Source organism: Dendrobates tinctorius, unplaced genomic scaffold (genome assembly GCF_039654945.1).
Source record: "Dendrobates tinctorius isolate UK_male_01 unplaced genomic scaffold, ASM3965494v1 ptg000104l, whole genome shotgun sequence".
Taxonomy (NCBI): Eukaryota; Metazoa; Chordata; class Amphibia; order Anura; family Dendrobatidae; genus Dendrobates; species Dendrobates tinctorius.
Window position 1 is genome coordinate 20,833,430 of NW_027361772.1, and position 23,697 is coordinate 20,857,126.

General features: G+C 47.0%; 1 protein-coding gene across 4 annotated transcripts in view; it reads right to left on the reverse strand.

Annotated features, from left to right (window-relative positions):
* PIWIL2 (piwi like RNA-mediated gene silencing 2) overlaps window positions 1-23,494 on the reverse strand; it is a 164,730-nt gene extending 141,236 nt beyond the window's left edge. The window contains exons 1-7 of one of the 4 annotated variants that reach the window (XM_073588930.1): window positions 23,252-23,494; window positions 19,210-19,372; window positions 13,149-13,248; window positions 12,808-12,874; window positions 10,998-11,150; window positions 9,061-9,213; window positions 2,421-2,531 (exon numbers count right to left, since the gene is read on the reverse strand). In XM_073588930.1, coding sequence (XP_073445031.1) covers window positions 2,421-2,531; window positions 9,061-9,213; window positions 10,998-11,150; window positions 12,808-12,874; window positions 13,149-13,248; window positions 19,210-19,371 — 746 coding nt within the window. In that variant the 5' untranslated portion in view covers window position 19,372; window positions 23,252-23,494. Of the gene's footprint in view, window positions 1-2,420; window positions 2,532-9,060; window positions 9,214-10,997; window positions 11,151-12,807; window positions 12,875-13,148; window positions 13,249-19,209; window positions 19,373-21,275; window positions 21,478-22,904; window positions 23,047-23,251 lie in introns of those variants that run through there. The other 3 variants (XM_073588926.1, XM_073588928.1, XM_073588927.1) reach the window with 3 other exon arrangements.
* Window positions 23,495-23,697: the final 203 nt, after the last annotated feature.

Genomic DNA, 23,697 nt, shown 5'->3' on the forward strand with positions numbered 1-23,697 from the left:
GACGCGTGCTCTCGTCCACGCGGGGGGGGGGGTCGGATTTAAACCAGACCCCCCCAGAATGAAAGGAGGGCTGGCGGTGGGGCCATGTATGTGACTGGGGCCCTGTGGAGGGTCCCTTGGGGCGCCATTGCTGCAGAGACCGCGGAGCAGGGAGCCCGGTCTCTGATAAGTGCCGTGCCTCGCTGCACCTCCCCCGGTCCCAAAAGGAGCCCACAGGTGGACTGGGGTCCCTGATGCCTGGTACAGGCCCTACCTGCAGTGTCTCAACCTAATACCCCCAGAGGGGGATTAGGGAGGGTGCTGCTGTCACCGTCAGGGGGCTTCATCGTCGCCTCAACCTCGACCCAGAGCCGGACGGAACTGAGGAAGGAGGGGGGTCTCTACCTCGAACCAGTACCCGAGGGACTGGTGAGGGAGCGACATGGGGAATAGCCACCTCAACCGGGTACCCCTAATGGGGGACCGAGGAGGGAGCCATGCCGGGAGTCTCGCTGGAGACCCTCTTTTCTTCATCTGTAGTCCTTTGGAAAAAAATCCAGTAAAAAAAAAAAAAATCTTAGGTGTGCCTCCTGCGACACTAAGCAAAAACTGGAGAAGGCTGACGCCGTCCAGGGGTGTATACTGCAGAGGAGGAGCCAAAGTTTATCTTTTTCAGATTATGCATAGTGTCGCCTCCTAGTGGACAGCAGCATAACACCCACGGTTCTGTGTCCCCCAATAAGGCGACAGAGTTAAGAGCATGGTAGAGAGGCAGAGTCTCTCAGAAGAAATGATGGTCAGAGGATCAACAATCTGTGAACTGCATTTAAAATTTGTGCAACAATTTAAAAAAAAAAGTTTCTAACATAAAATTACAAAGACTTTGAATATCCTCCATCTATAATATATAATGTCATCAAAAGGTTCAGAGATTCTGGAGAAATCCATGTGCACAAGGAACAAGACTGACAGACAATTCTGGATGCTCATGATCTCCAGAAACGCAGGCAGTACTGCATTAAATACAGGCAATATTCATATTGCAAATCACTGTCTGGGCTCAGGAATACTTCCAGAAATCATTGTCTGTAAACACAGGGAGGGAGAACCGGGGGGATACGGATACACAGTCGCAGCTCTCTGGCGCCCCCCCTCACCCTCAGATCAGTCAGGAAACTGCACCTAGGATAAGTAGTCGCCGTAGAGGCAGGCCTGTCACGTACTGGTTAGCGTGGCACTCTGCAGTGAGGGAGGTATACATATCACCATTCCTAGGTCGGGAGTATATATATATATATATATATATATATATATATATATACACACACACACACCCCTCTGGTCCGTCACTGCCAGGATCCCCCAGTAACACCAGAACGGTATGCTGCCACCAGTTCCTCGTTAGATATAAGCCCGGTCCATTAACAAGCATATAAGCATATATCAGGTCAGAAACCAACCCCAGGTAGCGTAAAAGTACTAGCTAGACTCACAGACGTGGGAAATTGGGTTTCAAGCTAAAAGACCAGCCCAAAATTAATTGATATTTTAATTGCCGAAAGGCGCACTAGATAATAGATATTACAGCCAGAAGTACAGATAAAGTAGGGTACAGGTTGAGGATAACAGTTAGCTGTATGTGTCACGTTACCATTTCTTATCACATGTGGATGAAGCTCTCGTATCCACAGGCACGTTCTTAGAAATGTAGCTAGCTTTTAACCCCTAGCTCGCCGCCTCCCATATTTGCCACCGCCCCTCTGGGTTGGACTGAATTCTCCTCCCTTGACCCCTTAGCTGAAATAATTCCCAATATCTAGTATGGGTGATAACTTCCTAGCGGGAGGTCCAAACGGGACGACTAACGTCTCAACGGGTTCATTGGGGCTGGACCGATATAGAAAGTCCAAACTTGCATCGGCTAAGTGGTTCTAGAGAGCCAGTCTCGATAGATCGGCATCTGGGTCAGCTAGAAAAATATTACACGCAGGAGTGTATGCGGAGGGCTCCCAGGGTCCTGATGGTATGACGCAAATCTTCCTGTGATAGCAAGTATGGCTGTGCCATCCTGTAGGAGCTGGGCTACCTGAATGGCCTGCAAGTACCGCCTTGTGCTACCAGTAGTGACAAGGGCAAGAGCAAAATGCAAAACTAGAAAAGAATCAGTCAGGAAGGATAAGAGGAGAGTAATGGCCACCACTTGAAAAAACATTCCCTTTCTGGGGGTTGTCTTGCTGTTCCTCTCCGGTTCACCCACTGTCAATTTCATTTGCAGCAAACGAGGTGAAATAAATTCCTAATCACTCATGCTTTTTAAGGATGTGGGCACATGTTTTGGCTGACAGCAAAAATTAATTTTTTTTAGCAATAAACAGATAATGCGTTTTGAAAGAAACAAAAAATATGTGGATTATAAATGCTAAAAAAAAGTATATACTTACGTAAATGTGACATGGTACTGATAAACAGCTTCATTCTTACAAAGGATCTTAATTAGGTTAAGGCCAAGTGGAGTGGAGGTTCCCTTGGAGCCCTGTTTTATCAGAGGTTCTCTGTGGAAAAGAAAACGTATTAGTCTCTCTCATCCCGCGAGATGCCCGCTCTCGACTTCCCGGATCCCGCGAGATGCCCGCTCTCGACCTCCCGGATCCCCGCAAGATGCCCGCTCTCGACCTCCCGGATCCCCGCAAGATGCCCGCTCTCGGTTCCCGCCACATCGGCGGTATTTATTTATTTCAGAGCGGGTCCTTCAACATTCCCATATCGGCGGATCCCAGGGCACCGACGGTCCGGTAGCTCCCGTTAGTGTTTCATCGACCACGGATCTGTTCTCTGCCTTTTTGGCGGCTGCCAACTGACATGATAAACGTAAGTGTGAAACAGGCCTTACCATAAAATCTGTTTCTCGGAGCCTTCATTGGGGGACACAGGAACCATGGGTGTATGCTGCGGCCCCTAGGAGGCTGACACTATGCAAATAAAAAAGTTAGCTCCTCCTCCGCAGTATACACCCCACCGACAGGAAGTAAGATATCCAGTTAGTGAGAAAACAGTAGGAGAAGCAACAGAATAGAGAACAGACAACTCAACTGTACCCATAAGACACAGAACAAATAATAGGAGTTGTAGAACACGGGAGGGTGCTGTGTCCTCCAATGAAGGCTCCGAGAAACAGATTTTACAGTAAACAACCCTAAAATCCGGTTTTCTCCATCGCTTCATTGGGGGACACAGGAACCATGGGACTTCCCAAAGCAGTCCGCGGGGAGGGAAAAGCAAACGTCCATTAGGTCGGCAAACTCACCACCGCCGCCTGCAAGATCCTTCTGCCTAGGCTGGCATCCGCCGAAGCGTAGGTGTGGACCCTGTAGAATTTCGCAAACGTGTGGACAGAAGACCAGGTTGCAGCCTTGGAAAGCTGCAGCGTGGAAGCCCTGTAGTGCACAGCCCAGGAGGCGCCCATTGCCTGGGTGGAGTGAGCCTTAACCCCAGGAGGGGCACTCTGTTATTGACCCGGTTAAGCCTCCAAGATTGCCGATCTGATCCAACGATCAATAGTCGGCTTGGAGGCCAGCAGGCCTTTTCGCGCACCATCTGGAATGACGAATACGAGAGTCTGTCTACCGGAACAAAGCAATTCTAGCCAAAAAGACCCACGTTGCCCTGACCAGGTCTACCTTGCTCAAGGAGCTTTCCCGGGGATGAATTGGAGGAGGGCAAAAGGAAGATAGAACAATGTCTTCATTTAGGTGGAAAACGGACACCACCTTGGGAAGGAAGGCGGAATCACCAAGAAAGGAGGGCGACAAGACAGGGCCGCCAACTCAGACGCGCCGGATAGAAGTGATGGCCACGAAAAAGGCCACTTTCCAAGAGAGAAAGGATAGGGAAACTTCCTTGAGAGGCTCAAAGGGGGACCCTTGTGGGGCCTCTAGGACTAGATTGAGATCCCAGGGATCCACGGGAGCCCGATACGGCGGTGCTGCATGAGCTGCCACCTGCAGAAAAGTTTTGACCTGCGAACGAGAGGATAACGTCTTCTGGAAAAGAATGGAAAGCGCCGATACTTGGCCCTTTACAAAACTAAGGGCAAGACCAGCATCCAGGCCCACCTGGAGGAAAGCCAGAACAGAAGGGAGCGAAAAAAGACATAGGCGGGATGTGACTGGATTCGCACTGACCAAAATAGGCCTTCCACGTTCGATAGTATAATCTGGAAGACGACGGCTTCCTAGCCCGGATCATGGTGTGAATTACCTGATCTGAAAAACCCGACCCCTTAAGAACAGCGATCTAAAAAAGGCCACGCCGTCAAATTGAGCGACCGAGAATTGGGGTGGTAGATCAGACCCTGAGGCAGCAGATCTGATCTGTCTGGAAGCCTCCAGGGAGCGTCCACGAGAAGGTTGATGATGTCCGCGAACCAAGAGCTTCTGGGCCAATCCGGCACGATGAGGATGACTGACACCCCTTCTGCCTTGAACTTCTTCAACCGCTTGGGGAGAAGAGGAAGGGGAGGGAACAGACATAGAAGCATGAACTGTGACCAAGGAATGGTCACAGCATCGGCGCCCTCCGTGAGAGGATCGCGGTCCCTGGGAACGAACCATGGAATTTTCCTGTTCAGACGGGACGCCATGAGGTCCACATCCGGGGTCCCCCATCAAAGGCAAATTTGATGGAAGACCTACTGATGCAGGGACCATTCCCCTGCCACGAGGCCCTCGCGGCTGAGAAAGTCGGCGGCCCCGTTGTCCACGCCGGGAATGTGTACCGCGGATATCGCTGGAATTGACACATCTGCCCAATGAAGGATTTGGAGACTTCGGCCAAGGAACTCCGAGTCCCTCCCTGGTGGTTGACGTATGCCACCGCTGCGGCATTGTCCGTCTGGATCCAAATTGGTCGACCCTTGAGCAGTTTGCCCCAATGAAGTAGGGACAGAAAAATTGCCTGTACCTCTAGGACATTGATCGGCAGAGCAGCCTCCTGCGCCGACCAACGACCCTGGACGGTCAGATGGCAAAACACCACGCCTCAGCCGAGAAGGCTGGCATCCGTCGACCCCACTTGCCAGTGTACCGGAAGGAAAGACCGGTCCTGGGAGATGACAGGTGATGACAGCCACCAATTGAGGGACAGTTTGTCCCGAAACGAGCGTCTAATTGGACGATCCAGGGAGGAGGCAGACGTGTTCTGACTGAATGGCCTGCTGAAGCGGTCTTGAGTGGAATTGGGCGAAAGGAATCGCTTCCGACGTCGCCATCATCCTTCCTAGGACTCTCATGGCTGATCGGAGGGAAGTGAGCCGGGGGCCCTAAAGCGAGCGAACATCCCGCCGAAGAGTTACTCTCTTTTCCTCGGGGAGGAAGACCTTTTCCTGACAGGTGTCGAAAAGTATGCCTAGAAACGCAAGACGTTATGTTGGAACAAGGCAGGACTATTTCCTGTTGATGATCCACCCAAATCGGTAAAGGGTGTCGAGGACATTGGACAGACTTTCGGGAGCCTGGGGCAAGGACGGAACTTTGATGAGGATGTCATCGAGGTACGGAAAGAGCACAAGACCTCTGATCCTCAAGATGGCCATTAACGCTGCCACGATTTTTGTAAAAACCCTGGGAGCGGTGGCGAGACCGAATGGCAGGGCGACAAACTGGAAATGCTCCTGATGTGTCGCGAAGCGCAGGACTTTCTGATGTCTCGGGAAGATGGGGACATGTAGATAGGCGTCCTGAATGTCTATGGAGCACAGGAATTCCTGCGCCTCCATGGAAGCAATTACTGAACGAAGGGACTCCATCCTGAAATGTCGCAGACGAACCCTTTTGTTCAGTAATTTTAGATCCAGAATGGGCCGAATCGTATCCCCTTTTTTCGGCACTACAAACAGGTTTGAGTAGAAACCTGTGAAGCGTTCTTTTTCTGGTATGGGAACAATCACCCTCGAGCTGAGGAGAGAGGCGATGAATGTAAAGAAACCCGGAACCAAGGCGGGGTCTCTCGGGTGAGGTCGGAATTCGAATAATCGATCCCGAGGGCAGGAAACGAATTCTATCTTGTATCCTGAGGATACAACTGCCCTGACCCCAGCTTCTTCCACCGAGGTGAGCCAAACATCCCTGAAGGCAAGAAGGCGGCCGCCCATCTGGGGGGGATGCACCGCGACGGGGTTTGGACTGGGGGAGAGGAGAGCTTGTGCCCACAGTGGCGTCCATAATAATCTGGTCCAGCCTGGCGCCGAAGAGGCGCGATCCCTGAAAAGGTAGGCTGGTCAGGGACCTTTTCGATGATAAGTCCACCTGCCAGGCCTTAAGCCAAACTGTGCGCCAAATGCAACAACATTGCTAGATGCACAAGACGCAGCATCCAGAGAGGCAGAGACCAAATACTCGCCTGCGTGAGAAAACTGGTTGGCGAGCTCCGCCAGCTGCTCTGGCTGGGCTCCAGACAGAATGCCTTGGCGGAGATCCTTAGCCCATTTGGCTATGGCCTTTGAAACCCAAGTGGAAGCAAAGGCCGGACTTAGAGCAGATGCAGCCGCTTCGAAAGCAGACTTCGCAAGAGATTCTGTCATTAGAATCTCTCAAAGATGCTCCACCAAAAATCGTAAGGACCGTGTTGTTAGATAGTCTAGAGGTCCACGGAGGGAGAAGCTGACCAGTCGGCGGTGAGCACCGGAGAAAAAGGATATAATAACACGCCAAGGTGCTTTCCTCTTAGAAAACGCCTGGTTGGATCCTCCCTTTCCCTGGTCAGAATCTTCTGGAACTCAGAATGGGGAGCGAAGACCTTGGAAGGTGGTTTAGACCATCTGAACGAAACCCCCTGATTTGCGGGTTCCGCAGGAGTGTCTTTGATGTTGAAGGTCTGGTTGATCGCTCCAATGAGGCTCTGGACCATATCCATCATGTCAGCGATTTGGTCCGAATCCAGCTCCAAAGCATCCTCAGAGGGCACATCCGAGAAAACCTCGCCTGGCTCAGGAGAGGAGGACCGGGAAGAAGGAGGTCCCAGGGGGCGAGATGGAATGGGAAGAGGATTCAGACCGGTGTTCCTGTCTGGATCTTTTGCGGCTAATGCTGGCAGGCTCAGATGGAGCTTCTTGTGACCTGCTGTTTCCTGCGGAAGTCTGCAGGGTCAATTTATCAAGTATGGACACCAGGGTCTGAGACACTAGTGAGATCTGCCACAGATTGTGACAGAGAGGAAGCCCACCCTGGGATAGGGGTCTCACTCTCACTTGGGTCAACCGGGGGCTCCTGGGTGGTGGGTTCAATGGGGTTGCTACAGTCCTGACAGAGGGGAGAGGACTGACCTGATTGAAACAGGAAGCCGGCTCTCAGGGCTGAGAGGAGTGGGCGGAGCAAGGCTCACACACCTGGAGGAGGATACCGCCGACGTCATCCTGCACTGAGGCTGGGAACAGTAGGCGGAGCCAGGCGCCAGGAAAAAGAGGGGGGGCGGAGTTAAACCTAGGGTCTGGAGGAGCAATATGGCTGTGGCTCCAGCACAGTGGCGTGCTGAGTAGTGGGCGGAGCCACGCGCCGCACCAAGAAGAGAGACAAGTGGGAGAAAAGCCCGCCCGAAAAGGCAGCGGAAGGGGGCGGAGCCAATGCCGTAACTAGGCCCGATATGGAGCTGGGGCCTAAATTACAGGTGACATCCGCCGAAGCAGGGGGGAAAGGGGGAAGTGCCGCCGGGGCCACTGAAGCGGCGCCAAATGCCCCCACAGCGACGGAGAGCTTCCTGCGACGGCGCAAAAACGCGCAAGCAGGAAAAAAAAGAGGGGCCCCCCCCCCCCCGAGTGAAGAGGCCCCAGATCTCCTGAGGGACACTGGATTCCGTGCCCCGTGCAGCGGCGCCGACGTCCAACGCTGCAAAAATAAGGTATGCCCGTGAAATAAGGGGGGGAAATAGTCTCAAAATGTTTTTGTTTTTTTTTCCCTCCTTTTCTTTTGGCGGTGGCTCCAGCTGCCATGTCCTCCGGTCTTCCAATCTTCTTTCTGGGCTGGGGAAGGAAGAACATACCTTGCAATACCTTTAAGGTCGAACGTCCGGGATCCGCTTGAGGGACCTCCGTGGGACGTCCAAGTCTCCTCACACCGACAGGCTCTGGTGGGCGAGTGGGTAGGGGGACGAGGGGCAGGACTGGATCCGGGCCCCCTGAACACTCTTCTGTGTTAGGGCTCTTGGTCCTGCCGGCTAGGCATATCAGGATACGGGGTGGCAGTACACGCCGTACTCACAGTCTCTTTGTGGGAGTACAGTTGTGACTATTCACACTGTATCCCTCTGGAAACCTGAAAGGGAACGACGCACACTGAGGTAGATAAGGGTCTAATGAAAGACCCGTGTCCACCTCCTACTGACACTAAGCTAAACTGGATATCTTACTTCCTGTCGGTGGGGTGTATACTGTTAGGAGGAGCTAACTTTTTTATTTGCATAGTGTCAGCCTCCTAGTGGCAGCAGCATACACCCAAGGTTCCCGAGTCCCCCAATGAAGCGATGGAGAAATCTAGATTACAAAATAAAAATGTTTTATTACGCCCCCCAATATCTAGGTATTTTCTAAAAGATAATATCTGACACATGGTCAAAATGACACTCGGCTATAATATTCGATTGGCGAGACTCTGGTCCATCGGTCAGGTCAGTAGTCTCTGGCCATTGGACGAGAGCTCTGTGAACCTGTCACTTTCCAAGATCACCAAAATGACTTTTGATTAGGCGGCCGGGTACAAGGTAATGTGTGATTACATCGCACCTACTTAATAGTCATGCTAGGGCCCTGGGAAGGCAGGAGATTCACAGAGTTCCCATCATGGGATATGGATCCAAGAATCCATCCGCCCATCTCTACTCAGCAATTCATTCAAATATCTTCACGCAAATTTTGCGACAAATTGAATTTTTTTTGCAAAAACAAAATGCATACAAACGTACATCATGTCACTATGGCCTTTGTCGCTAACATCTCTGCTGTAAGACCAAACAACAGCTATAGCTGTCTGCTAATCCAGCACTACCTGCTAAAACACAGTAACATACACACCTCATCCCAATTTTAGTTCTTACCTCTTTTCCTCTATTTTGACAGCAGTCTCAGTGGGCGGGCTCCCTCTGCCAGGAGGTGCAGCGCTTGCAGCTATAGGCATTTCCTGCCTTCCTACTCCCCTACCAAGAAAGCTTGGCAGTGACTGTCCTGCAGCAAGAGAGAACACTGGAGAACTGTGAAAGGAGAGACATCATTATATAAATTATTCACATTTACCTGTATGATCAGTCAACTTTCTTACAGGTTATAGTCTCAGATCTCATATGTGGGGGGCCGTGGCTTCAGGGAGTGCAAATAAGCTTCACAAAGTGGCACGACTCTTTCTGTTTTCTAATCAAGAAAAAAACCTATTATACTTAAAGTTTTCCAGATTGCAATCCTGCTGACCTTTCCTAAGTCACTAAAGGACCACTTCAGGGATTTTTATTAGCTTATTTGATAGGTGTTTGGCAAGTCACAAATGTAGTCACGTGGTGCTGCAAAGCACCGGAGCACTGCTGAAACCGGGAGACGACAGCAACTGGTGAGAATGTTACCAGCTTCATGACGCTTACACACACAATCCCAAACAAAGGGACAACAAAAAATCCCTGAATTGGTCCTTTAATACCACTGAAACTATGACTTTCGCCCCCCATCCAGCTTATAAGCGGTTAGAAAGCGCTGCGGCAGTCGAGTGACCAATGTGGCCCCTTAATGTGATTCCATTGGTCCGTACCCCTGCATATATGGAGACAATGATGCGATGCCCTGTGCTACCACTACAAAAGGTACCGCGTGCTGAGAGTAAGGACCAATGTAATAATGAAGAGGCTGCAGAGCAGGAACTTCCCCCAATCAGATATTGATGGTCTATCCTAAAGACCCGACATACACATTAGACTAACAGCGGTCGAACTCACCACTATTGATAGGTTCGGCCAACAGTCTAATGTGTATGAGGAGATAAGGATCCGGCGTGTCCGATTTCGATGTCCAACAGCGGCTCTTTCATAGAGATCATTGGAGTGTCTGGCAAGATAGAACTGATGGCCAAACTACAGGCCTAACCATCATTCAGCCAACGGTTATCTAAAGTGTATGAAAGGCTCCCTGTGCCCCCAGAACCACCAGCAGTTATATGTAGACACACTGCCTAACAGTCCCTGTGTTATATTACATACATAAACAGATCTTTAAAAAAAAAAGTATTTCTAAAGTCTGTTTATGATATGTAAGTGAGGGCTTTGACTAGTGCAGGGGGCATTACTGTCCCCAGACTAGGCGTTCCACGAAGCATGTTATCACGCGGGCGACATTGCTAACGTCATACTTAACATGTGCACGGCTTCTTCCCTGCTCATCAGTGATCCTCTGAAGCTGGATGTACGCGTCCCGCCTTCAGAGAGGCGCACTGTGCGTGATTGGAAGTCTTCTTCACTTCAGATCACGGGCAGTGGGCCGACTCGTCTGGGGACACTAACGCCACCACGACAAACAGATCTTTAGAAAATGTAATATAACACAGGGACTGTTAAGCAGTGGTTCTACATATACAGAAGCAGCTTCTGGTGGTTCTGGGGACCAGCGATCATGGAAAAAAGCTTTAATGACACATAATAGTGCATGAAAATCATGTGTAAAAGGGTTTTAAACTGTTAAAGTGTTGATGACTTCTCTATAGGAGGGTCATCAATAACAGCTCTGTGGGGGTCCGATACCCCGTTGATAAAATAGTATCACTTCTGACAGCTTCGGGATGTGAATAATGTAAGGAACAGAACACCACCGCTCCGTCACGCTGCCTAGTGGCTGTGGCTGGGTACTGCTCATCAGCTCTTATTCAAATTATCAGCTCATGGGTTGGGGTGCTGGATGTTGGATCCCCACCAATCTGATATTGATGACTAACTATCGGGTGTACACAATAATCTGACAACCCTTCTAAGATATGATTTTTTTTCTCTTGATTCTTCACCTCCTTTCTTCAGGCTTTATTGATGTCTCGGTAGATGAGCCTCCTACTTTAGGAGCGGTGCTGCTTGGGATGGTGGACACCAGTTGTCTTCCTAGACCTCTACCAGGTAAGCTTGACAGGGACTGCTCCCGAGCCACAGGGCTCATTGGAAATCTGTAAGATGACAGAGATTAATGCTATAAAAGCAATAATACTCGAGTAATTCTGCTGAGAGAACAGTAGCAATGATCGAATATTACACATAGACAGGGTTCTACTGTGTAACCACTAATTATCCTCCAATTCAGATATGCTAAATAGAGAATTAAAGTGGCTTGCGAAAGTATTCACACTCCGTTAACACTGAACATTTGGTTTTCTTTTTTCTTTGAAGCAAACAACAAATAGGACACAATAACTGACCACTTCAGGGCGCATAACTATTCAACCTGCTAAAGTCAGTACTTTGTAGAGCCTCCTTTTGCAACAAATAGGGGTGCAAGTCGCTTTGGATAAGTCTCTATGAGCTTTCCACATCTTGACACTGGGATTTTTGCTCAATCCTCTAGGCATAACTGCTCCAGCAGTGTGCTTTGGGTTATTGTCTTATTGGAAGGTAAACCTCCGTTCCAATCTCAAATCACTGACAGACAAACAGGTTTTGCACAATCCATCTTCCCTTCTACTTGGACCATTTTCCATGTCCCTTCTCCTGAAAAACATCCCCACAGCATGATACTGCCACCACCGTGTTTCACTGTGAGGATGGTGTTCTTGGGGTGATGAGCTGTGTTGGATTGGCACTAGACATAGCGTTTACCATGGTGGCCAAAAAGTCGAATTTTGGTCTCATCTGACCAAAGCACCTTCATACATACATTTGGGGAGTCTCCAACATGTCTTTTGGCAAACACAAAATGAGCCTTACACACAAAAATTGTAAATAAAGGCCTTTTTTCTGCCCACTCTTCAATAAAGGCCACCTCTATGGTGGGTACGGCTTATTGTGGTTGTGTGGATAGATATTCCAAACTCTGCAGCTCCTTCAGGGTTACACATGATCTCTGTGCTGGATTCCTGATTACTGCCATCCTTACCTGGGCTGAGAGTTTTGGTTGGCGACCCTCTCTTGGCAGGTTTGTTGTGGTACCATGTTCTTCCCATTTGATGGTGCTCCGGAAGATCATCAGAGTTTAGGATTTTTTTTTTTTTTTTACAACCCAACCCTTACTTCTCAACAAATTTGTCCCTGACTTGTTTGGAGATCTCCTTGGTCTTCATGGTGTTTGGTTAGTGGTATCTCTTGTTAATGGTGTTGCAGCCTCTGTGGCCTTTCAGGAAGACATTTGACACTACGATTGCACACAGGGGGACGTCCTGTCACTAAGCATGGGACTTATGAAGGAAAATGCTTGCACCAGAATTATTTATGGGCTTCATAGCAAAAGGGGTTTAAACATATGCACATGCCAATTTTTAGTTATTTGATACCATAAATGTAACTTATGCATCTATTTTTCTAACTTCACCAACTGAGACTATTTTGTGCTGATACGAGTACATCACACACAAATGAGACTACAAAAATATTTAAACACAGGTTGTAATATAACAAAATAGGTTAAAATTCAAGGGGGTGTGTGAATACTTTCGCAAATCACTGTATATACAATGGCAACAAAAAGGAGACCCTACTGTTATATATCATTATGAAGGTATAAGACTTAGCATTCAGACAGGGTATGTGTTACATGTTCACTTACCCTGATCTTAGTGTAAAGTGTCTCTTACAGGATTACTGAAGTTTTATCAAGTATTCATCCTCACTCACCTAGCTCTTCCCAATGGTACAGCTGAATCACCTCTGCCTAAAGGCACCGTCCCGGGCATCCCCCTGCCTACAAGAAAGGCAACGTATTATCAAGAAGAAAATATTTAACAATATTGGTAACAGTGCACAAGCCAATATCCCACCTCTATGCTGGTACTGTGTGTAAAATGATACCCTCCAAGCTATAATAGTGGCTACGTTGTCACAAACCTATTAGTGCCACAGTGAAGGACCATGTAGTGCACACTACGACTCCAAAAAACAGAGGAGGGGCTACGTCTCACGACAGGAATCATTTCACTTTGCACACAAATGAATCCATGATATCACACAGGACTTACCGAAAAAGGGTCTCGCTGGATCGAGAGGCTTAGGGGACTGTGGTTCGAAGCCCAAACCTCGGAACATGGAAGGCAGCACATTTCTGGAATCTTGTATGTCCTATACAGAGAATTTTATATTACATATATATCAAACTAGGGCGGAGTCAACATTTCCCAAAATGGACTCCGCTTATACACGTATCATAGCAAGGTGGGAGGTTAAGGATGTGGTGCTTCAGTGGCCGGGATTACCAAAACCACATCCCTGGATTGGCCAGGATGCGGACATTACTATAAGATGGGGCCAGGATGGGGACATTACTATAAGATGGGGCCAGGATGGGGATATTACTATAAGATGGGGCCAGGATGGGGCTATTATTACAGGACATCATTTCAGGCCGGGGGACATCATTACAGGATGGGGGACATTATTACTGAACAGGGGACATTATGGCAGGACAGGAGACATTATTACAGGATTGGGGACATTGTTACAGAACAGGGAACATTATAAGATGGAGGCCAGAATTGCTATATGAGACTAACTGTAAAACAATCATTACTGTATGGGGCTGATTGGGGATCAAAAAAAGGAAAAACATTTAAATAAATAAATAATAAAGATTGAAAACATTTGTGGAATAATATTTGGCCACTAAAAGTGCTGTATTATGTAAAAATTGCAGTAAAAGAAAAGACCTGTACCATAACGCATATGATAAACACCATTAAAAAGAATACAAATCATGCAAAAAAAAATGATCAAAAAATCATATAAAAATAGTGGTATAATTGAAAACAATCTCTCGGAAAGAACACGACCATTCATAATAAATTTTTTCTATGTGCGGCCCATTTACCCGGCTGAGTATGAGACTCCTGCTTTAACCCCTTTCCGACATATACAGTTACGTCATATGTTTCCCTGCAGATGAGGCTGAATAATATTCAGCCATCACGTGCATCTGTACGCCGCTGTCAATTCATTGCATGCCGCAAGGGGGAGAGTCTACTGAACACCACTGTGCTTGTCATGACAATTCTGTGAAAGCCAGTATTGAGTTGGGAGTTCATAGGAGACATCATTTTAGCTATACATAGCAGTGCTGATTCACTGCAATGTATAGCACAAACAATAGGATGATTGCAATCATCCTAAGTGGACTAACAAATACAGTAAGAAAAAAAAAAAAAAAAAAAAAAAGGAAAGTTTATTTTTTAAAAATCTAAACAAAAATTACAAAACAAAAATTAAAATTAAAATCGCCCTCCTTTTGCCCTATTAAAAATACGGCAATTAAAAAAAAAAGAAAAACATGCATATTTTGTATCAATGTGTTTGCAAAAGCCTAATATATTAAAATAGAAAATAAATTAATCTGATTAGTAAACAACGTAACAAAAAAAAACAAAAAAACATTTTAAATGCCAGAATTACAATTTGCAGCAGCATTTCAATAAAATGTACTAAGAGGCAATCAAAAAATCATATCTAGGCCAAAATAGTATCAAGGTGTGAAAAACTAGGCCAAAATAGTATCAGGGTGTGAAAAATAGACCCTCACACAGCCCCAGATCCCAAAAATTGAAAACGTTACAGGTCTTGGAAAATGGCAACATTGTTTTTTTTGTTTTACAACTTAACCGCTTTCCGATGTCAGGCGTAATAGTACGCCGATGTCGGATTCCCTCCCTTTGATGAGGACTTTGGTGGTGAGCCCACATCTTTCCCAGGACATGTCAGCTGTTTTGAATGCGCCCCCAATAGCCGTGTGTAGAATCGCGATCCACCCGCGGCTATTAACCAGTTAAATGCCGCTGTCAAACGCTGTCAGCGGCATTTAACTTGCGCTTCTGGCCATCGGGCCGGAAATCCGCCAGTGACCCCTGTCATGTGACCGCTGGTCACCGGGTTCGTAGACATCACAAACAGAGGTCTCCTGGAGACCTCTATGACTGTCACTGTTGGAATGCTGTGACCGCCACCCAGTGGTCAGCGCTGATAACAAGTGAGTAATTCTTACAGGCGATGTGATCATCGCCTCTATGTAGGAGAGCCGATCGAGTTGTGGCAGCTTCTATTCTCCCATGGAGACTATTGAAGCATGCCAAAAGTAAAAAAAAAAAAAAAAAAAAAAAGTCTTTAAAAATATTAAAAAAATATAGAAGTTCAAATCACCCCCTTTTGCCTCATTCAAAATAAAACAATATCGTAATCTTGGGTCGGGTGAGGGCTGAAGTTTTTAACGATCCCATTTTTGTGCAGATACGATCTTTTGATCGACTGTTATTGCATTTTAATGCAGTGTTGCGGCGACCTAAAAAAACTTAATTCTGGCGTTTTGATTTTTTTTCTCACTACGCCATTTAGCGATCAGGTTAACCTTTTTTTTTTATTGATGGATCGGGCGATTCTGAACGTGGCGACACCAAATATGTGTATGTTTGATTTTTTTTTTTTTATTTTGAATGGGGTGATTTGAACTTATGGTTTTTTTTTCATATTTTTAAAAACATTTTTTTTTTTTTTTTTTTTACTTTTGGCGTGCTTCAATAGTCTCCATGGGAGGCTAGAAGCTGCCAAAGTCTGATCGGCTCTGCTACATAGAGGTGATGATCAGATCAGTTTTTAGCTATACGACGAGACTCAAGAAGGACGGAGCGCTTTTTGCCTCCTGGAGCACAAATTTTCCTACAATAGTTTGTGGACTCCATATACAGAGCCCTCTAAGTGCTAGAAAAGCAGAACCCCATTTCAAGTGACTCCAATTTGGAAATTATACCCCTCTGGGAATTTCTTTACAGTTGTAGTGCCGATTTTGACTCCATGGGTGTTTCACAGAAACAAGCAGCAGTGGATGTTGCTGAGTGAAAATTGCAAACTGCCGCTGTAGTGACCAGTACGTGGCAGTGCCCAGCTCATGCTTCTGGAGACAGGCACCCATAAATTAGGTGAGCTTTCATCACTACAGAAATGACAAACATGTGGACACTAACTGCGATTTAGGTATACTGGGGCGTTTGGATTTGAGAGCACAACATTTTCAGAACTTCTTTTGGGGGGAGGAGCCATTTGACTTTTCCAAAGTCTTTATAGAAGCAGTAACGTGAAAGCCCCCTATATTTCAGCTAACAGATAACAGACCTGGGTGGAGACTTACTTTTTTGTGGATTGATTTGAAGCTTTAATTGGGAACATTTTACATCTCATTTGTGATCACATTTATGCTGCGCTCTACGCTGAGCATTTACATCGGGGTTTCCTTCTAAATCTCTGAATAAAGCTTTTCAGATGAACCCCCCCCGGGACCCATTCACTATAATGAGGCAGCAGAGTTACTCTGGACTCCATCTGGCCTCTGTTCAGCGGTGTTCTTCTTTTCAAAAGTGAACAAAATTATAACAGAAAGTGCTTTGATGCACGCCTAAAAAGATGGACACCACCGGATCATGGGCCAGACGACATCCACAGTGCCTCCATCTGCCTCATTATGAAGGATCTTCTGCTGGGGGTTCCATCTGAATCACGCATTTCAGAGATTTACATGGATACCCTTATGTAAGCGCCAAGCCTTACTGCGATCTTTGGGAGGCAGAATGAACTAATCTACAACAGGTGGAAAATTAGGTTTATTTATTTTTTATGCTGTTCCTTGTGTGATATAAGTGTCACGAGGGTGTCACAATCCCCTGGAAAACCATATCAGGTAATGAATAGCAAGTTTTCTTTAGAGATGGTGTCCCATATCAAATGGATTTAGTTTCTTCTGGGGCTGAAGAGGTTAATGACCCTTTTTATGCTGGTCAGAAACATGCAGCTCCATTTCAGCTGCTTCTCATCTGCTCATTACTTCTTCCTACATAAACTGGGTAGATCTTTTCCCTGCTGGTGAAAGATTTGTCTTCCTGGGGGCTAAAGCTAAGTGGTTTGAGTAGCGTTTTTGTAGTAGTGGTTTGCTGTAGTATGAGTGTATTTATCTCCTAGTCCCTGTTCCCATTTAGTTTATTCCTCCCTGTCCCTATCCTCCACCCTATTATTGGTTAGTGTTTTTGTACGATAGTGGTTTTCTGGTATCCCTGTTTTGTCTTTGTGTCTTGCTTACCTTACATTCCTGCTATATGCCTCATGGGGTTGATGAGGGGACAGATCACGGTCTAACAGGAGCATAGTAAGGTTGAAGGCTCTGACCTCTACCTACAAGAGTGCCTCCAGGACAGGGATAGTTAGGGTCCCAGTTCCAGGGACAGTTTGAGGCCCTCCTTCCTTACCAAAGATTGTCACAGAATGACAATAAGTGATTAGATGACTTTATTCTTCGGGTCGGTGCGATACTGTGATTACAGCCATACCAGATTTGGATTGCTTTTTTACGTTTAGCTGCTGTCACACAATAAAAGACGCTTTTTATTACGCATCCCCATATTTTGAGAGCAAGAATTTTTCATTTCAGCCGACAGTCATGTTACAGCTTGTTTTTGGAGACACGAGATGACTTTTTAATTGGTACATTTCTGGTCACATGACATTTTGTTATCGCTTTCTATTCCAATTTTTTGGGAGGCAGAATGAACAAAAACGAGCAATTCTGAAAATGTTTTTGGAGCTTTTTTTTATGCCGTTCCACCTTTGGTAAAATTGATAAGGCAGCTTTATTCTTCGGGTCAGTACGATTGCAGCAATACCACATTTATATATTTTTTTTTTTTTATGTTTTGGCGCTTTTACACAACTTTTATAAAAAAAAATATATATTTTTGCATCGCTTTATTCTGAGAACTATACCATTTTTATTTTTTCCGTTGATAAGCCGCCATACAGCTGTTTTTTTGCAGGACAAGATGACGTTTTTAGAGATGCCTTTTTAATTTAAAAGCAAAAAGTGCACTGCGCTAGAGTTGCTGCTAAACAGGTGAAAAAATGCCTGCTTGCAATAATTGGTGACTGAAGAGATGTAGATAATATGGCATGTAAGTGGTAGAAAACCTGCCTACCTTAAGATGAACCAGTACTCCAACCAGGAGTACCAGAATGATGACAAAATGAAATGGGGGTCTAGGTGACGTCACCCAGACCATGCCCCCTATCCACTCCGACACAGGCAGTGGCGTCTCCCGGCCGGCGCACGCCGCGTGCATCAAGCCCTCGGTGAGGGATAGGTGGGTTCCATCAAGGGGAGGACGCTCTCCGGTCCCAGGGCTGTGGAGTCGGTAAGCCAAACCTGCGACTCCGACTCCTCAATTTCCCTTACACCGACTCCTACTCCAACTCCGACTCCACGACTCCGACTCCCACACATATTGCTTATATTTAAGTGAAAAATTTATTGTAGTACAATGTGAACCTCAGACATTTAATCATTTTTATGATCCAATAATCAAGATATTTAGATAGAACAGAATATATATTGGTGTACTACCCGGTTTTCATTCTTTTTGGTACAGATACGATATGGATAGACAGATATGGTTAAATGGATAGATAGAGCAGATTTCTAATCTGCTTTTGCTATTGAAAACATTATCTATGAGCTCAAAAACCTTTCAGGTGATGCAGTTTTTTAAAAAGATGATCAGCTTTTGCAGCTGAAAAACGTATCCTCAAAAAACACAGGAAAAACGCTGTGTGTGAATGTAGCCTTAGATCAGGAATATAACAGCCATTTATAGGACATTTCATAACTTTCCCAAACTCCTATGAAAAAATATTCAGCACATCCTGCATTGAATTACTGTACCCAATTTATTATATATTTTAGGAGTCGGATTCGGTCCATTTTATACCGACTCCAACTCCGACTCCACCAAAATGAGCACCGACTCCGACTCCACGACTCCGACTCCACAGCCCTGTCCGGTCCCCAGCCTTCCTTCACCCGATGCACCCATCCCATGTGTCACTGTGATCCTGTGCAACCACCAATGTACGGCTCAGTTTACACCTCCCTGCTCCGGCGCCCAGGACCTCCCCGTTGCAGCCATCTATGGGGATCAGCTATTAAGTGTTTTTACTTCACATGACCCTCATTTCATTTTGTCATCATTCCCGGGGTTAAAAAAAAAAGTAGTTTCATTTTACCTTAACTGGTGGGTCCAAGCTTGCAGCTATCTCCAATCCACGACCTCTGGAGAGAGAAGCTGCTCTGCCAATCGCTCTGTCTGTGGACTCTGATGATGGTAACCTCACGCCAAAGGGTGGTGGAAACCGAGAGCCCCCAGATGGCTGTCTGCTAGGATCCATTCTATAAATCAAATATAGAACATCACTAAAAACAATTCTCCATGGCACCACAGGGCAGATAACGAAGGAAGGACTCAATTATCACCGTGCCCAGCTATTCTCTACTGTGGTATGATTAAATGATCAGACTTAATGTAGAATTTTCTCAGGGTTTCTGAAACAAAATCTGCATCTTGATGTTTGCAGTTAAAGGGGTTGTCGGGGACTTTTGCATTGATGGCTATGCTTGGGATAGGTCATCAATATTTGATCAGTGGGGTTGGGACACACAGCTCCCCTGCCAATCGGCTGTGCCAATGCTGGCCGAAGCTGCTCAGTGCAGAGCTGCACAGCGCTATCAACTGCATAGTGGTCCCAGCTGGGTACTGCACATCAGCTGCCTATTCCAAGCAGTAGGGGCGAATGTGAAGTCCCAGGGCAGGAACAGAATTTTTCCCAAAGAACTAACTTGTGGCAGGATAAAAATCCGCACTTCGAGCCAGTTCACACCCAGAAAATTTCGACCACGTGTAAGGTTATGTGCACACGTATCCAGAAAATTTCTGCATACAAACCGGACTCCTTCCCAGAAAACGTGCGTTTTTTGCCGGGTGTCCCCAGACACATAGAAAATAGATAGAAATGTGGAATTTTCCGTGAAATTAATGAGCATGCTGCGTTTTTTTTACTGCGAAGCGTTTTTTTCGCTGAAAAAAACGCATCAGTATGAACAAAGTGCAAAATTCATTAAAATAAATGGGAAGCTTCATAAGAGTTTTTGCGCGGATTTTTTGGTAAGTCTGCAGGAAAAACGCGAAAAAAAAAAACGCTGTGTGTGAACACAGCCTAAATGAGAATTTTGAATAAATTACAGTTAAGGCAGGTGCACATGACTGTATTTTTGGTCTGAGTGCAAGCCAATAAAACATCAGATCCACACTCAAACTAATGTTAGTCTATGGGGCTAGCGCAGCATGCCCATGTTTCATCCGATATTTGGATCGCACTCAGCCATGGAAGCCTGAGTGTGTGGAAACCATCAGACTGCACTCGGATGACATTTGAGTGTAGTCCGATTTCCACAGACTGACAGAATGGAGAAGATGGAGACATTTTGTTCTGTCTTCTCCTCATCTGAGCGAATCGGATCACACTCAGAGCAGTGTAAATCGGCCCAATTCTCTCGGATGAGAGAAAATACGGTTGTGTGACCCTGCCCTAACAATCATAAGAACACACCATGCGGTAATATCTCTAGATTACTATTTATATGCTTTACCTTTGCAGAAACAGCAACAATACAACAAATACATTTGCAACATAAATATAAATGTGTTACTGTACATTCACCCAGAGTGTGAATTGATCAGAGTCTCTGTTACGTGGCCGGTACTGTATCACCCTACGGGTTTTCTGAATGTAAATTCCCAGCAGGCGCGTACATCCAGAGGGAAAGATCCCAAGCTGCTCATTTTGATCACCTGAATGGGGTAGTTTTTTGAATGGAACCGTTACATCAAAACCTGCAGTGTGTGAATTCACACAGAAACGTTCATGGAAAAACACCAACGCCTTAGCCATATGAAGAAAAAAAGGATATGGAAGCAAATCCTGGTTCCAGGAGCATGAAAGGGCCATGAATATAAACGGTAAGTGCAACATTTGTGAATAACTTGTGTTTTTGAGCATTACATACTTTTTGTATAAAAATACGACAAAACCCTATTGATTTCTAAGTAGTATGTGCGGTAACACACGGCCCATCTTTATTGTACGTTTATAGACTCCCAGCGCCATTGTGTAGTATAACCTGGTGCACGCGGTCACGTGACTGCACGTATTGTAGAGCAGCAATGTCCACGCTATGGTGGGGCAGTGACCCAGCAAAGTTCAAAGCAAAACATATTTTCAATGTCCAAACTCACAGAAAATACACAGCACACAGTATCCTCTGGATCGCAGCCGGGAAAAAAGGCAGTCCATATCCGAGACCAGTTACCGTGGGCGACTGCACTGCCGTGTACGCTGAGGGGTGCCAAGCCTTTTGGCTCTGCTTGGCTCTGTTACCTCATATCGGTGGAGCTTTCTGCTCTGCACGCTTGCAAAACCAAACTGACACACCCAACCCTCTGCTTCGGGGTTTTTTTTTTTCCTTCACAAGGAACCTGTGGCCGTAGGTCACATGGAAATCCCGGCCAGGAAGGAAACGGACCACCCCATTTACCATCCTGTAGTCCTTTTCAAAAATAAAACCCAGTCGATCTCTATATAACCCCAAAGTGATGCTCCGGCAGCAAGAAATCGTATATTTTGAAATTGGGTCTGGAAGTGCATCGGGCCATGACCATACTTCCAGCTGTAGCTAACAGCGAACTGCACTTGTGGCATGACAGATCAGTGAGCGAGTGCCAGAGCAAAGGAGCTGTCAATCAGCCAGTGTGGCATGACAGATCGGCGAGCGCGTGCCAGAGCAAAGAAGCTGTCAGCCAGCGTGGCATGACAAATCGGCGAGCGCGTGCCAGAGCAAAGAAGCTGTCAGCCAGCGTGGCATGACAAATCGGCGAGCGCGTGCCAGAGCAAAGAAGCTGTCAGCCAGCGTGGCATGACAGATCAGCGACCGAGTGCCAGAGCAAAGGAGCTGTTAATCAGCCACTGTGGCATGACAGATCAGCGAGTGAGTACCAGAGCAAAGGAGCTGTCAATCAGCCAGCGTGGCATGACGGATCAGCGAGCGAGTGCCAGAGCAAAGGAGCTGTCAATCAGCCAGTGTGGCATGACGGATCAGCGAGCGAGTGCCAGAGCAAAGGAGCTGTCAATCAGCCAGTGTGGCATGACGGATCAGCGAGCGAGTGCCAGAGCAAAGGAGCTGTCAATCAGCCAGTGTGGCATGACAGATCGGCGAGCGCGTGCCAGAGCAAAGAAGCTGTCAGCCAGCGTGGCATGACAGATCAGCGACCGAGTGCCAGAGCAAAGGAGCTGTTAATCAGCCAGTGTGGCATGACAGATCGGCGAGCGCGTGCCAGAGCAAAGGAGCTGTCAATCAGCCAGCGCAGCATGACTGATCGGCAAGCGCATGCCAGAGCAAAGAAGCTGTTAATCAGCCAGCGTGGCATGACTGATCGGCAAGCGCATGCCAGAGCAAAGAAGCTGTTAATCAGCCAGCGTGGCATGACAGATCAGCGAGCGAGTGCCAGAGCAAAGGATCTGTCAATCAGCCAGCGTGGCATGACAGATCAGCAAGCGAGTGAGTGCCACAACTCTGCTTTCTTGCTGCTGGAGCAGTGCTCGGAGGTAATAGAGGGATGGACTGACTTTCATAGGGCTTCACAATCATATTAATGGTTTGGGGTTTCCCTATATGTCTACAGTCATATTTTATTGCACCAAATAAGACTATGGTTGTCTTAAAGGGGTTGTCGAGGCTTAGGGGTCAAGTCTTCAGACTTGTAAATCGCTTCACGTGCCAGGAGCGAGTGGTCATGTGACTGCCAGTATACCATATACATCCTCCCCGCCACATTACGACTAGACGTGCCCGGCCTCACTCTGCTCACTTTGTGCTGCGCACGTCTCGTCGGCAGGTGGCCGCATGTATGCAAATCACATACTTGAGGTCATGCTTCTTGGCCTCGGAAAATACAGCATAACTGCAGACTCGATCCCCACCCCTTTAACATTTGTTAGGCCTGGAACCACCCCATTAAGAGTTCTCCGTGTAATCAGTAACACAGCGCAGAGACCCTCCCCAAAGTAGCACAATGACGTCACTAGCAAACTGCACAATGACGTCATCACATCAAGCTGCAACAAGATTCTGTACTGTGACGCGTCCACAGCACTGCCTCATCACGCGTGGGCGGCCACCTCAGGCCGCTAATGGCGGCGTACGGGAACATTTTACCTCAGAAGTCCCCGCTCTTGGACGCCGGCGTCACGTCGTCCAACGGAAGCTCGTTGGCATGGTCACGTGATACGACTGTCTTTCCTCCTATTGGCCAGCGAAGCCTTCACTCACGAAGAGCACGTTCCTCATTGGTCCGCGGGGGCGTTGAATTGTGTGGGCGATGGATAGAAAGAGCTAGAATAATGGCTCGGTGCGTGAGCTCTGCCACACAAACACCAGGGGGCGCTCAGTGATGACAGGCTGGTGTTCAAATGCGGCTGCGCTCCCCCTGGTGGTGTCTGCTGGCAGCCTGGATTTTATAACACGGGGCATGCTGGGAGTTGTAGTTCTCGAACAGTTGGGGGGGGTCACAGACTAGTAGTAGCGCAGCCCTGTAGCGTCAGATTTTTTTCTTTGTGCAGCAGCCAGTGTCTTCTCTTTTCTTTCTTTGTTCTTCCCTCCCT